This window comes from Etheostoma spectabile, unplaced genomic scaffold (genome assembly GCF_008692095.1).
Source record: "Etheostoma spectabile isolate EspeVRDwgs_2016 unplaced genomic scaffold, UIUC_Espe_1.0 scaffold00011206, whole genome shotgun sequence".
NCBI lineage: Eukaryota > Metazoa > Chordata > Actinopteri > Perciformes > Percidae > Etheostoma > Etheostoma spectabile.
Window position 1 is genome coordinate 2,743 of NW_022603893.1, and position 14,179 is coordinate 16,921.

Below are 14,179 nucleotides of genomic sequence, written 5' to 3' on the forward strand. Positions count from 1 at the left end.
TCTGATTGGCTTAGCCCGGTAGTTTCAACCAATCACACTCCTCGTACCTAAATCCAACCAATGAAAAACTCTCCTTCGAGTTAATGAGGTAGGAGAGATGTTAAATCCTTCTGTATGTATTTTGTGTTGTTGTCATGTTTTATATGCCTTGATGTTGTAAATGAATTCCTTTACAATATAATAGAAAACAAATTCAAACCACAAATACACACACACACACACACACACACACAGACACACACCACACACACACACACCACACCACCACACATAGCCAACACACACACACACACCACACAAAGACAGACCACACACACACACACACACTAGCCAACACTTAGGTAAACACACACACACACACACACACCAACACCGCACACACACCACACACACACACTACCAAACACCACCCACACACACACACACACACACACACACACACACACACAACTAGCCAACACATAGGTAAACACACACACACACACACCACACACACCACACACACACACTAGCCAACACATAGGTAACCACACACACACACACACACACACACAACCAACACAGGCACACACACACAACTAGCCAAAACACACACACACACACAGACACACAACTAGCCAACACATAGGTAAACACACACACACACACACACACCCAAAACACACACACACACTCCCCTAGCCAATCAGAGGCCGGGGGGAGGGGGCGGGCCCTTCCGTCGCCGTCCTAGGATCCGCCGCGCCGCCGCCGCTCCGCAGCAGCGGCAGCGGCAGCGGCGCGACGCGGCAGGAAGTGTGTAGTCGAGTCGGCGGTAGCGAGGCGGCGGAGAGGGGAAACAGCCAAGAGCCAAAAGTCGGCGTCTGAAGAGGAGGGGGAGAACATAAAACATGCCGAATCCGTGAAACCTCAACGATTCTGCTTCTCCACGCGTCGCATCGTTCACCGTGCGGGCGCAGAGGCCGACCGAGGGGTGAGTGTGGAGCGGAAAATGAGCTCGTGAAGGAGGGTTTTTTCTCCCAGTCAACGGCCGGGGCCGCGAGATCTTTGTGTAGCTTCGGGCTAGCTGCAGGGATGCTAACCTGCCCTCGCGCTCACCCGCACGCACTCCCTGCGCTTTAACACACACCTCCGTCGTGTTACCGACTCCCTTCGCTTCGTTTTGGGGTTGTTTGTTGCTTTTGTTTACCGTTTCCAACTTCCGTTTTTACCCTCCTTTCTCTCCTCTCGGGGGGGGGGGGGGTTGCTAACTAGCTACATGCTAACTAGCGTTAGCGCGGCCCGCGAATCTTCACCGCGTCTTTCGCGTCATAAACACAAAACGTTAATTATTTGTTTTTAACACACAGCCTACGTTCATCAACGTGGCTCGTAGCAGTGTGTGTGTGTCGTTTTTACCGGCTATCTGCACCGCGCAGTGCCCGGCAGCGGGTTGTGTTTGTGGGGTTACATTAAAAAAAAAAAAAAAAAAGAAGCTAACCCGTTAGCATGTTAGCATGGGGGAAAATGGCTTGCCGCTCGAAAGCCATTTTCCGATGAAATGGGGTCTCAGTGAAAGTGGGCCGACGGCTGCAGGTGTTGTCCCTCCATCGTGTCGGTAATGCAGCGCCAACACTGGCAGGGTTTACACAGCCTACCCCCCCCACACCACCACCCCCCGTCCCGTCTTCAGCTCCCCTTCCCCGGCCGAGCTCGGGCATCGCTCCCCCGGTTAAATGCGGGGAGACGGTCCGCAGCAAATGTCCGCCGTGTTTTCGGGGAAGATGCCCCCGCTTTTGTCCCGATAGAAGCGTGCACACCGGGGCAGGAGACGGGCCAAGGTCAGGGAGCCCGGATGCCTCTCTCTGGGGCACAGAAACGGGTTTTAGAAACGGCAAAATGTGAGTTTTATTCCGAGTGTAATGCCGAGTATTTGCGGCTGGTTGTTGATGAAAACAGCGCGTGTGTGTGTGTGCACGGACCCGGGTTATGTATTTTAATATTTCTGCACGGTGTGTGTGTGTTGTGTGTGTGTGTGTGTGTGTGTGTGTGTGTGTGTGTGTGTGTGTGTGTGTGAGGATCCACCGGAGGCACTTTGACCCCCCCATGCAACAGGGAAACGCGTCCCCTGTGTTTCTGCGTTAACGCGGTTTAATGAGGTGGTTTTTCTTTTTGTTGTGATTCGGTTTGTTGACATTATCGCGAGCTTCAGGGGAAGAACAAAAAGAGAGAGAGAGAGAGAGAGAGGGTTTTGATTGGCTGCTGTTGGGAGCTCGAGCTGCAGAGATTAATGGAATAGTCAACTATTAATTACACATCCAGCTATTTAGAGAATCGATCCAGTTTGAGTCATTTTTTTTATGTAAAATCCACCTGCGTGATGTCCGCTTGTTAAATGTTCTGGTTTCTTCTCTCCTCTGGGACACAAACCCAAAAGTCTCTGAGAGTTGGGGACAAAATAATTAATTTAAGGACGTCACAAAAACGCAGAAAAAAAAGACAACTTGGGGAAATGTAATTTAATTTAATTTGTACTGTTAATGATCCCCAGTGGGGAAATTACAATGTACACTCTGTTTGTTAGTGATCACACACACACACACACACACACACACACACCACACACCACACACACACACTCACCACCTACACACACAAGCTCAGGTCCTACAGAGTGGGGGGGCGAGTGAGAGGTGCACCCTGAGTGGGGGGGGGGGTACAGTGCCTTGCTCACGGGCACCTGGCAGTGCCCAGGAGGTGAAGTGGCATCTCTCCAGCCACCGATCCGTACGGATGGGACTTGAACCGACGACCCTCTGGTTCCAAAACCCAACCCACTACGGACTGAGCTTAGAAACATTAGAAAAATAACAAAGACCAGAAAACACATCCGTTCATCCAGGAAAACAATGTGTGAGGATGCACAAACAATCTGAATGCAGAAGTAAAAAAAACATCAGAAACGACAGAAAAAATGGATCAAAATACTTCAAAAATAGACTGAAACGTTGGGAAAAAGCAGAAAAAGCGGAAGTTTTTTTAGAAACTTTGGGAAAACAGACAAATGTAGAAAAACCCAACCCAACAAGACATTATGGACATCCCAAAAACACCCAAAAACGTGGAAAAAACTGAAGAAATAATCCGAAAAAGAGACGTAAATGTAGAAAAGTAACGAGACATTTGAGAATAACATCTCGGGAAACACATTTCCCGACATTATAGAGACCGAAAATGTGCATTATTATTAATATTATTATTATTGCTGTTCACCATTATCACTCCTTAATTCTGTTAATACCGTATATATATATATATATATATATATATATATATATATATATCATCTATATTCATCTATATTTCTGAAATGATATGAAAGTTATTCAGGATTCAGATAAATTTAAAGTAAAAACCTCAAACATTCAACATTATATTTGCTGAACAACACACGGCTCCACGGTGATGAGCGTGTTGTCTTCCCGGAGACTGAACTCGTCTTTCTGCGTCAAAAATGCAAATTAACTTCTTTTTCCCAATGATTTTTGATGCTTTTTGAAATGTTTTGTCACTCTTTGTTGTTAAAAACCCAGAAACTGTGGATTACTTGGACTCCTAGTTATGATCAGAGGATGTTGAGTGGATCGGTTTGTTGTAAAATTGAAGAATAACAAACTTTCAAAAATTCAATGAAAGTAAGCGTTGATTTCACGTGGCTTCCATACCACGTACGTCCACACATTCGTCTTATTTTGGGTAAATATGGTTCAAAGAAAACCAAAATTCTGATGTAAGAATTTGTCAAATTTGACCCGAGGACAACACAAGGGTTAAGATACGAAGTACAGGGACGGAGGTCATTTATTAATCAGTCTGAGTCGGTTGTTTATGATCAGGTGAAGTTGTGTGATATCTGTCTTCTGTCCTCTGGGACAAAATGTCTCTCAGCTGTGGACAGAACGAGACGTTTAAGGACGTCACAAAAAACCCAAAAACACAAATCCCAGAAAGAAATAGACAAAAAACATAGAAAAAAGCTACAAAACATGAAATTATAGTTGTCACGAAAAGACTCAAACGGTGAGAAAACCCCAGAAACAAGTTGGGGAAAACATCAGAAAAATAGACAAAAAACATCAAAACAATAGACAAAAAACATCCATAAAATAGACCAAAAACATCTATAAAATAGACCAAAAACATCCATAAAATAGACCAAAAACATCTATAAAATAGACCAAAAACATCCATAAAATAGACCAAAAACATCCATAAAATAGACCAAAACATCCATAAAATAGACGTAAAACATCTATAAAATAGACCAAAAACATCCATAAAATAGACGTAAAACATCTATAAAATAGACCAAAAACATCCATAAAATAGACCAAAAACATCCATAAAATAGACGTAAAACATCTATAAAATAGACCAAAACATCCATAAAATAGACCAAAAACATATTAAAATAGACGTAAACATCTATAAATAACCAAAAACATCCATAAAATAGACGTAAAACATCCATAAAATAGACCAAAACATCTAAAATAGACCAAAACATCCATAAATAGGTAAAACATCTATAAAATAGACCAAAAACATCCATAAAATAGACGTAAAACATCCATAAAATAGACGTAAAACATCTATAAAATAGACCAAAAACATCCATAAAATAGACCAAAAACATCCATAAAATAGACCAAAAACATCCATAAAATAGACGTAAAACATCTATAAAATAGACCAAAAACAGCCATAAAATAGACAAAAAACAGCCATAAAATAGACAAAAAACAGCCATAAAATAGACAAAAAACATAGAAAAAATAGACAAAAAACATCCATAAAATAGACGAAAAACATCCATAAAATAGACAAAAAACATCCATAAAATAGACAAAAAAACAGCCATAAAATAGACAAAAAACAGCCATAAAATAGACGAAAAACAGCCATAAAATAGACGAAAAACATCCATAAAATAGACAAAAAACATCCATAAAATAGACAGAAAACATCCATAAAATAGACAAAAAACATCCATAAAATAGACGAAAAACATCTATAAAATAGACAAAAAACATCCATAAAATAGACAAAAACATCCATAAAATAGACAAAAAACATCCATAAAATAGACAAAAACAGCCATAAAATAGACCAAAAAACAGCCATAAAATATAGTTAAAATAGACAAAAAACATCCATAAAATAGACAAAAACAGCCATAAAATAGACCAAAAAACAGCCATAAAATATAGATAAAATAGACAAAAAACATCAAAGTAGACAAAAACATCCATAAAATAGACAAAAAACATCCATAAAATAGACGAAAAACAGCCATAAAATAGACGAAAAACATCCATAAAATAGACAAAAAACAGCCATAAAATAGACAAAAAACAGCCATAAAATAGACAAAAAACAGCCATAAAATAGACAAAAAACAGCCATAAAATAGACCAAAAACATCCATAAAATAGACAAAAAACAACCATAAAATAGACAAAAAACAACCATAAAATAGACAAAAAACATCCATAAAATAGACGAAAAACATCCATAAAATAGACGAAAAACATCCATAAAATAGACGAAAACAGCCATAAAATAGACGAAAAACAGCCATAAAATAGACCAAAAAACAGCCATAAAATAGACCAAAAACAGCCATAAAATAGACCAAAAAACAGCCATCAAATAGACAAAAAACATCCATAAAACAGACCAAAAAACAGCCATAAAATAGACCAAAAACAGCCATAAAATATAGATAAAATAGACAAAAAACATCAAAGTAGACAAAAACATCCATAAAATAGACAAAAAACATCCATAAAATAGACGTAAAACATCCATAAAATAGACGAAAAACAGCCATAAAATAGACAAAAAACATCCATAAAATAGACAAAAAACATCCATAAAATAGACAAAAACAGCCATAAAATAGACCAAAAACAGCCATAAAATAGACCAAAAACATCCATAAAATAGACAAAAAACATCCATAAAATAGATGAAAAACAGCCATAAAATAGACCAAAAACAGCCATAAAATAGACCAAAAACATCCATAAAATAGACCAAAACAGCCATAAAATAGACCAAAAACAGCCATAAAATAGACCAAAAACAGCCATAAAATAGACAAAAAACAGCCATAAAATAGACGAAAAACATCCATAAAATAGACAAAAACAGCCATAAAATAGACCAAAAACATCCATAAAATAGACAAAAAACAGCCATAAAATAGACCAAAAACAGCCATAAAATAGAGAAAAAATAGACAAAAACATAAAATAGACAAAAACATCCATAAAATAGACAAAAACATCCATAAAATAGACAAAACACAAAAATCAAATAGACAAAAACATCCATAAAATAGACAAAAAACAGCCATAAAATAGACAAAAACATCCATAAAATAGACAAAAACATCCAAAAATAGACAAAAAACATCCATAAAATAACAAAAACAGCCATAAAATGGACCAAAAATAGACAAAAACATAGAAAAAATAGACAAAAACATAGAAAAAATAGACAAAAACCATCCATAAATAGACAAAAAACATCCATATAATAGACAAAAAACATCCATAAAATAGACAAAAAACATAGAAAAATATACAAAAACAGCCATAAAATAGACAAAAAACAGCCATAAAATAGACCAAAAACATCCATAAAATGGACCAAAAATAGACAAAAACATAGAAAAATAGACAAAAAACATCAATAAAATAGACAAAAACATAGAAAAAATAGACCAAAAACAGCCATAAAATAGACAAAAAACAGCCATAAAATAGACAAAAAACAGCCATAAAATAGACAAAAACAGCCATAAAATAGACAAAAAACATAGAAAAAATAGACAAAAACAGCCATAAAATAGACAAAAAACAGCCATAAAATAGACAAAAACATCCATAAAATGGACCAAAAAACATAGAAAAATAGACAAAAACAGCCATAAAATAGACAAAAAACAGCCATAAAATAGACAAAAAACAGCCATAATAGACAAAAAACAGCCATAAAATAGACAAAAAACAGCCAAAATAGACAAAAAACATAGAAAAAATAGACAAAAAACAGCCATAAATAGACAAAAACCCATAAAATAGACAAAAAACATCCATAAAATGGACCAAAAAACATAGAAAAAATAGACAAAAAACATCCATAAAATAGACAAAAAACATCAATAAAATAGACAAAAAACATAGAAAAAATAGACAAAAAACAGCCATAAAATAGACAAAAAACAGCCATAAAATAGACAAAAAACAGCCATAAAATAGACAAAAAACATACATAAAATAGACAGACAAAAAACATCGTTAAAATAGTTAAAAAACATCGTTAAAATAGACAAAAAACTAAACAAATTATAGTCGTCACAAAAGACTCCAAAAAGACAACAGGAGGGTTAAAGGGTCAGATTTGACCCTTTGATTTTAAAGTAACTAAAGCGTGGACCCTGGTGTCGGGAGGTGAACTCTTTGCGCTGCAGAGGTCACCTGAAGGTCAAAGTGGTCGTAGGACCCTCGTCTTGTCTTCTCGTCAAAATCAAAAATCAACACTTTTGTTGACGCTTCTAATCTTTTTCTTATGTTATTGTCCCTTTTTTCAACACTTTTTTCCATGTTTGTCACTAACTTATTAACCTTTTGCAGCTTTGCAAGTTTGTTTTGGAATTTATGGTCAAAACAATAGTGTTGAAAACGTCAAAGTGACATTTAAAAAAGCATCAAAAGTGTTGCAAAAAGGGACAAAGAAGTCCGGGTTAATCATGTAAATACTGTACATATCCACACTCCTTCTATTTCTTCAGGATCAATAAGATATTCTTTTAGAGCCCAAAAAATGTGTGTTACACTCTGCTGCTTTTGGAAGTGTTGTTGAAATAGTGTTGAGTAAAAGTTGACATATTCCAGTCTGTGATTATCATCAACATCCATTCCTTTAATTCTCAATAATTCCTAATTTCTGCTTTTCTAACTCAAACATTGGGTATAATTTCCTATAAATGAGCTTTATTGACCATAAATTCCAAAATCAACTGTAAAACTAAAGTTAATAAGTTAGTGTTATTTAGTGTTAAAAACGTCAAAAAAGTGACATTTAAAAAAGCATCAAAAGTGTTGAGAAAAAGTGACAAAAAATAAGGTTTAACTATGTAAATACTGTACATATCCACACTCCTTATATGGCGTTATGTATATTTCTACTCTATTTATATACTTCGTGCAACTGTAACACAGAAGTTCCCTTCGGAGATCAGTTTTAACCGTCTCCTTGTCTTCTTCTTGTCTCCACAGTGGATCCTCATTGGGTGGCCCCGCCGCCCCCCCGAGGTGGGCCCTGATTGGCTGGACCTGCACTTAGGAGAACAAGGCCGCCATCGCCCCCCCCCCAGCTGCAGAGCTAAGCCCTCCTCTTTTCCTCCTCCCCTCCCTAGCGTCACTGTTCATTTCTATGTTGTGAACCGTGACTCCCTCCTATCGTTTGCTTTAGAGTACTATGGCAATGCATGATATGAGTCGTGCCAAGGGTTTCCCCTGTAAAGAGTGTGATATGGTGTGTCCGAGTACTCCAAGTCTTCTAGAGCATATGAAAGCACATTATCAGCAGGAAGAGAACGGGCGTTTCGAGTGTGAGCAGTGTGGACGCATTTACAAGCACGCCGCGAGCCTCGCCAATCACAAGAAGTCCCACGAGGTCGGTTCGTTCCAGTGTCCGGTCTGCACACGTACGCTGCCCAACGCGGTCGCTCTGAAGAACCACCTGCGGATCCATACGCTGTCCCCGAGTAGTGCACACACAGAGGAAGAGGGCGAAGAAGTACCCGAAGAAGGGGGCCACGACGAGAGGGACTACGGTCTCGCCCAAGACCTGTCAGACGGGTTTGGGCGCTCTCATTTGAACAACAGTTTGGGACACAGTGTCCTGCAGAGCCACCAGTCAGGCGACCACGGGAAGAAAGGCTCCCCTGAAACCGAGGAAGCTTGGGACCGACCGTTCAAGTGCGATCAGTGCGACCGGACGTACCGGCACCACGGCAGCCTGGTGAACCACAAGAAGTGCCACCAGCAAGGGACTTTTAAGTGCTCTGTGTGTTTCAAACAATTCAGCAACCTGGCTGCACTAAACAGCCACGAGAGAACTCACTCGAAGTTCAAGACGCCTGGCGCGTCCATGGTGAGCGGCGGCGGCGGCGCCGGCACGCAGTCGTCCCAGAGCGACGACACCGCTTCCTGTTTCTGCCACCTGTGCCAGATCTCGCTGCCAAGTAAGACAGACTTTCAGGAGCACATCTTGCTTCACAACGCCGCCTCGCCTTCCCTCGGCCTGCCGCGCAGTTTCCCAGGCATCATGCCCCACAATCTGAGCGCCGTTCGATCCCCGGCGTACACCCCCACCCTGGGGGACCCTCTGCCCTTGCCGCCCTTGCCCAGTGACAAAAGAGGCCCCTATGATCCCATAATGGGTCCTCCTGTAAACAACCCCATCTACACGTGTGCGTACTGTGGCGCGGGGCACCCAGATCTGGAGACTTTGAAAGTCCACTATTTGACTCACGACCCCCACCCGGGCGCCCACGGCCAGGACAGCTCCATCCTCAACTCCGACGCGCTGAGCTCCGGTTCCCAGGGCTCCGTGTCGTCTCCCTCTGGGGGCCGTGTGCCCCACGCAAATTCTCCAGACGACGGAGAGCGGCGCTTCAAGTGCGGAGAGTGTGGCAAAAGCTACCGGCACGCAGGAAGCTTGGTGAACCACAAACGCTGCCATCAGACGGGCCACTACCAGTGTACCATCTGCTGCAAGCAGTACCCGCACCTGGCGGCGCTGCACAGCCACCTGCGAAGCCACAAGGGGCGCTCTGCCAACCAGTCGATCAACGACAGCAACGACTGGCTGTCTCCGGAGCCCCTGACTCTGGACTCGCAGCAGAGCTACGTCCAGGAAGGCAGCGGCGCCACCACGCCGATCTCCCTGCCGGGAAATCTGGGTGACGGGAACCACTTTGTTCCAGACGGCGGTCACAGCAGCGGCCTGGACTCTCTGGAGTTCCACGATCGCTTCGACGGCAGCTCGCTCTCCCAGAGCAATGCCTCCCACCGCCAGGCCGACAGACACGTGTGCGCCGACTGCGGTCAGATGTACGGAGATGTTTCCGGCATCAAGTCACACCTGTGCCCCCGCCGCGGCCAGCAGCCCCAGCAGCAGAGCACCATGTCCAACGGGTTCCTGGCGAGCATGAACTACCACAGCTCTGGTGGAACCTCGCTGCCCGCCGAAGGCTCCAGCAGCCTGAAGGAAGGTGGAAGCAGCAGCGGCGGCGGCGGGCAGCGCCAATACTCCCAGAGCGGGGGCAAGAGAATGGGCAGCAACGACAAAGATGACGATGACGACGGAGAAGTGTATCAGTGTTCGGTGTGCGGCAACCACTACGCCAGCCTCCGAGCCCTCAGGAGCCACTTGCGTAGCCATGCCAACAACCCAACCGGGCCGGGACCGTCCAACCTGGAGCAGGAGTGGAGGATGATCTGCTCCACCTGCGGCCAGAGCTTTGCCAGGAAGCAGGATCTCCTGAACCACCAGCTGGTCCACGGCCCCCAGAGGCCGGACGGCCAGCAACAAGGCCTCGTGGGCAGCTCGGCTAACGGCAACGACAAAATGGACGGACGCAACCACATTTGCGTGGACTGCGGGATGTTCTTTGCCGACCGCCACCACCTCATCACTCACCTGTGCCCCGGGAAGAACCGGGGCAGCTCGCTGAGCAAGCAGGGCCTGAACGGAGCCAAAGGGATGTCCGGGGGGGAGGGCGTCGGCGGCGGGGTCGCCGGAGGAAGCCGTGATGTCGGCGGCGACGGACGCAGGCCTCTGGTCGACCAAAGCGAGAAGCCACACAAATGCGACCAATGCGGACGCGGGTACAGACACCCGTGCTCGCTCCTAAACCACAAGAAGTCCCATAAGACGGGGGTTTTCCGCTGCTTAGTGTGCCAGAAACGCTACTACAATCTGCTGGCTCTCAAGAATCACCAAAGGACCCACTTTGATCTAAAGAGGTAGGTTTTTTGTTGTTTTTCTCTGTTGTTTTTGTATTAGGGCTGAAATACAAAAAATACTTCTTAAACCTGCTTTATCGGATCTCCCGCAGGGGGGGACTTTCAACTTAAATATGTCTTTCGCAATGTGTCGTAGTATATTTATTTACATCTGTCCTGTAGGGTAACATTATAGCTTGTTTCTCCCTGATGATGAACATCTGTCCTGTAGGGTAACATTACAGCTTGTTTCTACCTGATGAACATCTGTCCTGTAGGGTAACATTACAGCTTGTTTCTCCCTGATGATGAACATCTGTCCTGTAGGGTAACATTACAGCTTGTTTCTACCTGATGATGAACATCTGTCCTGTAGGGTAACATTACAGCTTGTTTCTACCTGATGATGAACATCTGTCCTGTAGGGTAACATTACAGCTTGTTTCTCCCTGATGATGAACATCTGTCCTGTAGGGTAACATTACAGCTTGTTTCTCCCTGATGATGAACATCTGTCCTGTAGGGTAACATTACAGCTTGTTTCTCCCTGATGAACATCTGTCCTGTAGGGTAACATTACAGCTTGTTTCTACCTGATGAACATCTGTCCTGTAGGGTAACATTACAGCTTGTTTCTACCTGATGAACATCTGTCCTGTAGGGTAACATTACAGCTTGTTTCTACCTGATGAACATCTGTCCTGTAGGGTAACATTACAGCTTGTTTCTACCTGATGAACATCTGTCCTGTAGGGTAACATTACAGCTTGTTTCTACCTGATGAACATCTGTCCTGTAGGGTAACATTACAGCTTGTTTCTACCTGATGATGAACATCTGTCCTGTAGGGTAACATTACAGCTTGTTTTTCTCTTAATACTGGGTCAGTTTTAGACCGACAGATTGTTGTTCCCGTCAGGTACTTAGGGTCCAGGTTGGAAAAAAAACTTAGAAGTTAAGTTGATATTAGAACTGACGACGTTATTCTGGGCCTCCACAAAAGCTTAAAGTTAAGTTTTGTGTTTTTACAGATATTCTGTTGTTTTCTCCACATTTGCCCCTCCCTACTGCAGGCACAAGTGTGAAGAATGTGGCAAGGCATTCAAGATCCAAAAGCAGCTGATCAACCACCTCCGTCTCCACGAGGAGCACCGAGCCAAAGGTCTGGTCCGAACCGGACCCAACGGGTCCCGCTTCCAGCAGGCGGGCCCGTCCCACATGCAGGCTATGAGAGGAGAGTCCTCAAAGGGACAGGGGTTGGGCGTCAAATACAGCCACCAAGGCTTCAAGAAGCCCTACTCGTCAGCCGGGACCTCCCGGCCCCAGAAGTTTGACCCCTCTGAAACTGGGCGGCGGCCTTTTGCCTGCGACGAATGCGGCAAGACGTACCGCCACGCAGGCAGCCTGGCCAATCACAAGAACCTCCACAAAATCGGGGAGTACCACTGCAACGTGTGCAACTCGACGTACCCCAACCGGCTGGCGATGAAAAACCACCTCCGCCTCCACTTCGCCCAGAAGAAGCACAACTGCCAGGAGTGCGGCAAGGGCTTCCGCACCCAGAGGCAGCTGGCCACCCACACCACGGCGGGCCTGTGCAAGGGGCCCCAGGGCCCCGGAGCCCAGATGGATTTTGAATGCGACGGCTGCTGCGAAGGCTTTGCCACGGCCGACGAACTCGCGGCCCACGACTGCCCCGCCCAGCACCTGCCGTCTTCCTCCTCCACCAACAGCTCCGCCAACATCAGCATGGAGAGGAGCTCGGTGGACCTGGACTCCGATGAGAGGCCCTACGCCTGCGACCTGTGCAGCTGCGCCTACAAACACGCCAGCTCCCTGCTGAACCACAAGCACACCCACAAGACCGGCAACTTCCGGTGCAACTTCTGCGAGAAGCCGTACACCAACTACATGGCGCTGCGCAACCACATGCGCATTCACACGCAGAGGAAGAAGCACATCTGCCACACGTGTGGGAAAGCCTTCCGGTTGGCAAGGTTCCTCCGAAACCACCAGAAGGTCCACGAGGAGGGCGCGACCCCGTTCGGCTGCCCCACCTGTGGGAAGAGTTTCCAGGGGAGATCCGGCCTAGCCAGGCACCGCTGCGGGGACAACCAGGTAGGCATGGAAGTGAGGAGGAAGGCCGCTGCACCCCCGGGAGAGGGCGAGGAGTGTCGGTACACGTGAGTTCTCGTCAGTTGTTTGTGATTCTTCGAAGTTGAAAAAAATAGTGAAGATAAATTTAGGTCTCTACGTGTCTATTACAGGTATATGATCTCCAATCCGGCTTCCTTGGGACCATACGCGTGCCGGAATTCGGATTTTTCTGAAGTGTGGACAAATTGAATTAGTGGAGAGACCAGATAAGTCAACCCCGTTTGCTTTCAGTTAGCATATACCACACACCTGAGTGTACTCAGGCTGCCTACATGTGTTTTTATTTAATGCTTGTTTTCTTAGCTCAACTTTGACACAGATTTAAGCATTTTGTGTGTTAGCATATTAGAGTTTTTAAGTATTTGAAGCACTGATGTCTGTTCCTTGCTCGTGTTATGATTTTAATTGTAGTCTTTGATTTGTTTGTGTTTGTACCATGATACTGGCCAGTTATTAGAATAGAAATGCAGTCATGTGATGGGGTTTCTTACATGTTGATGTGTTCCCAGAGAAGATTAGGAAGTATTTGGAGCTAGCTGCACTGCACTGCACACGTCTAGAGGTTTTTAATCTCAACTGTTCAAGGACGCTTTACGACAACGACAGTCGGGCACGGTAGAGGGTTCTCTGGGCGCGCTGGATGCATCTCATCATACGTTCAGAGTTTAGCAATCACCCAAACCAAGGCTGGGACTGAAGGGCTTTGAATTGGTTTCCAGATGCGTAAGAAACCGGTTTGAAGCTTGTGTGTGAATCTGTGCAGTGCAGGGAGCTGCAGATACTCCCAGTCCCCCAACATAGTGTCTCCTCTGTCCCTCCCCCCCCTTTGACCTGTGTAGAAATCATAACTTTACATGGTGCACCACTTTGTTGTAGTCTTCTTTTTAAAAGCTATAAGCCGGATTTCAGATCATATACCTGTATGTACAGCCTCTTAGACGTAGGGTTGGGTACCGGAACCA

The 14,179-nt window shown here is 44.2% G+C and overlaps 1 protein-coding gene across 1 annotated transcript; it reads left to right on the forward strand.

Annotated features, from left to right (window-relative positions):
- Positions 1 to 725: 725 nt before the first annotated feature.
- On the forward strand, positions 726 to 13,243 carry si:dkey-89b17.4 (zinc finger protein 646; the record flags this gene model as incomplete). Its single annotated transcript, XM_032509042.1, is given in 3 exon segments — positions 726 to 970; positions 8,325 to 11,081; positions 12,134 to 13,243. Coding segments are annotated over 2 exon segments (3,665 nt in total), but the record flags the coding sequence as incomplete, so codon positions are not given.
- Between the last annotated feature and the right edge of the window lie 936 nt (positions 13,244 to 14,179).